Source organism: Octopus bimaculoides, chromosome 7 (assembly GCF_001194135.2).
Source record: "Octopus bimaculoides isolate UCB-OBI-ISO-001 chromosome 7, ASM119413v2, whole genome shotgun sequence".
Taxonomy (NCBI): Eukaryota; Metazoa; Mollusca; class Cephalopoda; order Octopoda; family Octopodidae; genus Octopus; species Octopus bimaculoides.
Window position 1 is genome coordinate 338,606 of NC_068987.1, and position 4,686 is coordinate 343,291.

The 4,686-nt window shown below is 37.8% G+C and overlaps 1 protein-coding gene across 3 annotated transcripts in view; it reads left to right on the plus strand.

Moving 5' to 3' along the window:
- Window positions 1–4,686, plus strand: part of LOC106872233 (uncharacterized) — a 106,560-nt gene that overhangs the window by 97,483 nt on the left and 4,391 nt on the right. For 2 of the 3 annotated variants that reach the window (XM_052969149.1, XM_014919144.2), the window contains exon 2: window positions 1,551–1,897. In XM_052969149.1, coding sequence (XP_052825109.1) covers window positions 1,551–1,897 — 347 coding nt within the window. Of the gene's footprint in view, window positions 1–56; window positions 221–1,550; window positions 1,898–4,686 lie in introns of those variants that run through there. The other variant, XM_052969150.1, reaches the window with a different exon arrangement.

Consider the following 4,686-nt stretch of genomic DNA (forward strand, 5'->3'; position numbering starts at 1 on the left):
TATATATGTACATACCCATAAACGTACATACTCACACACACACACACACACACACACACACACACACATACACACACACACACACACACACGCAAGAATAAAAATAATGTCACGCATATTTTACATTGTGTATGAGTAGCCTCAATGACAATGTTATACACCCGCGACAGTCTTACAGTGTATAGCGTAGAACTGTCTGTTCGCGAAGAATTGTCTGAATGTAAGTCAATGATTTTTATCTATTGTATTATACATTCATGTACATTATGTATGTATGTATGTATGTATGTATGTATGTATGTATGTATGTATGTATGTATGTATCTCTCTGTCTCTGTCTCTCTCTGTCTCTCTCTCTCTCTCTGTCTCTCTGTCTCTGTCTCTCTGTCTCTCTGTCTCTCTCTCTCTCTGTACATATATACATGTGTGTTTGTGTGCGTATACTCACACAGAGACATGTATATACATAAGTTTATATGTAAAATATATATATATATATTAAGTTGGTGCATAATTATTGCGGCTCTTTTTCAATAAATTTTATTCAACAAAAGATTTAAACAAAACGCCAAGTAAGTAAATGGTGAATATGCTCCGAAATAATCATTGAAAGGTGTTTTTGGTTATAAAGGTTATTATTGTTTTTTTTGTTGAATAAAATTTATTGGAAAAAAGCCGCTATAATTATGCACCAACCTTAATATAAATACATATCTATGTATGTATATATAAATGTGCTGATATGTTTGTATGTATGTATGTATATACGTCAATCAATCAATTAATCAATCAATCAATCTATCTATCTATCTATCTATCTATCTATCTATCTATCTATCTATCTATCTATCTATCTATCTATCTGTCTATCTATCTATCTATCTATCTATCTATCTATCTATCTATCTATCTATCTATATGTCTGTATTTAAGTCTGTCTGTCTGTCCGTCTAAGTACAAATGTGTGCTCGTCTGTGTATGTGTAAGTACCTCAGTGAGTACTTAAGTATATGCTTGTGCTTGTGTGTGTGTGTGTGTGTGTGTATGTGTGTGTGTGTGTGTGTGTGTGTGTGTGTGTGTGTGTGTGTGTGCATTGCTGAAACTACTTAAAGAGTTGAAGAGTTAACACCTATAAATATATTAACGACCTTTTATTATCGAACCGCTACTGTACAGTTTTCTCTGAAAGGGTGGCCACCACATTGGTTTACATCGATAAATATAATGCTAAATGAGTACACACACACACATGATGGGCTTCTTTCAGTTTCCGTCTACCAAATCCTCTTACAAGACTTTGGTTGCCACACAGTAGACTGTACATAGAATTATGTTGCTGAAAAGCAAATATGTATATATATATATGTGTATATATATATATATGTGTGTGTGTAATTATACATATACATATATGCATATATATATATATATATATATATATATATATATATATATATATATATATATATATATACATACACACCACCTATATATACTTGTACCGACCAATTAAATAATTAAATACTTGTGCACCTCATTTCTACCAACAGAACTTTCCACAAGAATTGGTCTGAGATGAACCGGAAGAAGTTTACATTGGGTTTACTAGAATCGCCCGAGGATGTGATTAGGTTGAGATGGAACCTGCACCCCTGTACTTTACTGGAAACACTCTCACAAGTGGAGCTACCCTTTATAGTTCAAGCAGAGAATAGCAGCAAGTGGCCTTACGCTGAGCAATGTTTTGATTGGGCCCAGCCTTTACTGATGTATCAGCAAATATCTGGAGTGAAAGTCTACGCTCAAATGATCGATCAATCAAATGGAGTACCAGAAACCGTCGACCAAGTCACTTTCCGTAATCCCCAACTCTTTGTTATTCCAATAGAATGCCAAGGTAGGACCAGTTCTGTCTCATATAAATTTATTATTACTTTTTGGCTTTTAAAGGGCGACACAGCAGCAGAATAATTGGGGTACTGAATAAAATGCTTAGCGATATTTCTTCCAGGTCTTTACTTCTGAGTTCGAATTCCGCTGAGGTCTACTTTGCCTTTCATCCCTTCGAGGTAGATAAAATAAGTACCAGTTGAGTACTGGAATCGATATAATCGACTAAGCCCTCTTCCGCTAAATTTGCTGGCCTAGTGACAAAAACTTGTAACCATTATTACTGTTGTGTTGGTGGAGCCAGCATCACATCCGTTTTTCACATTCATTTTCAAAATGTTTGCACTGTGTGTCACACGAGTTCACAGAGGCACTGAGGAGCTGCAAAGCTTCTCTTATATTTTCATCCTTCAGGGTGGACTCGGTCGGTGATTTTGTAAAATATGCGTATTTTAAAACAATTTCAAGACTGCATTTTCGCCAAAAATTTAGAGGAGTCGGATAAGACATAGGAAGGACGTTGTGAATGTGGACTCCCAACTCTTATGTCAAAACACCACAACAAATGCCGGCCGACAACAACAACAATTACAAGAAAGCCAGAAAAAAACGTAAACTTTGAAAGAAGCAAATCCCCACCGGCGCCGCCGCCACCCTCAGCCAACAGGTAGGATTTTTCTAGCAGGAAAAAGAAACAGCACCAGTGCAATGGCCAACAGTAAAAAACAAACATTTCAAAATGTAACGACAAAATGCGTCGTGAGGCAGCTTCAAAAGATATTTCTTTTGATACCGTTGCAAGAAATGTTGAAAAATTCGATTTAAACCAAAATGACTGAAAACTGGCTAAATTTAAAAAGAAAATGGACGAAGGGTAATTCTAACCCCTCCACCCGATGTTAGAGGAAACATTCTAAAATGTACAATCATCTGCCGTTGCATCGGAACAAAATCGGGTCGCTGGAAAAGTGTAAGTAAGGCCCGAATGGAAAAGTACCTTGGGCATGCGTGGGAACATAAGAAGAACAATATGGTATAGCTGAAGTAAGATTTGAAACAGAAGCAGAGGCAGGATAGCACTCGGCAACAACACTGATGAATGAGAGACTCTTGTGCGAACCTAACGTTGTCAGCGCCTGGAAAAGAGAATAAATCACCTGGTTAGTGGTAGCCATCTTGGCTGATATAAAAGAGGCTGCAACAATCATGGAGGTCAATAATTTACTCATACAAAACTTGTAGTGGGGAGTATGAAACTATCAATACAAGCAAATACTGAAAACATCGGAAATACACCTGACCTGATTTTCCTCACGGCTGGCACTCATCTGTCTGTGATAGCTGGAGTATTTGCTTGTATTGATAGTTTCATACTCCCCACTACAAGAGCTATGACGCGTTTCGGATCTTTTTTAAAACGGGGGCCACATTTTTCATTAACGAAACACTTTGAAACTTGGAACACTGGTAGAATGTGTCATATAAAACATCTTTTTCTCTTAGTCTTCTTTAAAAAAAAAGAAATCCATAAATTATTCCATGTTAAAGTTGTCGTATTTCTGTAATTTCAACCAATCACTGACGTCCATTCAGCCGATATACATTAAGTGCCGACTACATAAACAAACGATTCTGAAACAATTAATCCTAACCCTAACCCTAACTCTAACCCTAACCCTACGGTTAGGGTTAGGGTTAGAGTTAGGGTTAGGGTTAAACGCAAATTTAAAATGAAAAAAGCAAATAAAACGAAGAATCGTTTGTTTATGTAGTCGGCACTTAATGTATATCGGCTGAATGGACGTCAGTGATTGGTTGAAATTATCGAAATAAGACAATTTTTTACATGAAATAAATTCGAATACAAAAATATTTTTCTGTTCTATAACACAAAATAGATAAGTATACGAAGTTTGAAAGTCTTTCGGTACCAAAAACACTACGTAAAACATTAATGAAAAATGTGGCCCCCGTTTTAAAAAAGATCCCGCGTTTCAAAAGCCTTCCGCCCCAAAAGCAGTCGCAAAAGGAACAAGACTCCCATTTTTATCAACGCCATAACTGCTTCGTCCAAACCCCCTTTCAGCGGGTAAATACATCATCAGCCACAACCCCAGAGATTGCTACAACACTAACAGGGTTTCCAAACACAACAGCGACAACAACAACAACATTAATGGCAGGTACTGCAGCGACACCAACACACCCAACTCCTATAAAAACTATAACAACGGGGTCCATTCCACCAGTGCATCTCCACCTTCATTATCAAAGGCGCCAATAATGGCTTTATCGTTAGCATCTCGGACAAAATGCTTAATGGCATTTCTGGGGTCGATGTAATAGACTAATCTCTGCTAATCTCCACCTCTAAAATCGACTAATCCCCACCCCTATTGGCCTTCAGCCAAAATTTGAAACTCTTAGGGTTACGGTATTAAAGAGCGGCGGGCTGGGAGAATCGTCAGTGCGTCGAAAAAATGCCTTCAATTATTTCTTTTGGTTCTTTACATTCTGAGATCAAATTCTTCCAGTGTCAACCTTGACCTTCAACCTACCCCAGGGTCGATGAAATAATGAACCAGCCAACAATTATTAGGGGTCTTAAGGTGTCCAGCTGGCAGTCCTCATCATCAGTGCCCTCATCATCATTATTCTCATCATCATCATCGTCAACATCATCAGCATTCGTCATCGTCGGGCGTCATCATCGTCGTCGTCACCATCACTATCATCATAATTATTTCCACACCATCACCACTACTATCCTCCTCCTCCTCCTCCTCCTCCTCCTCC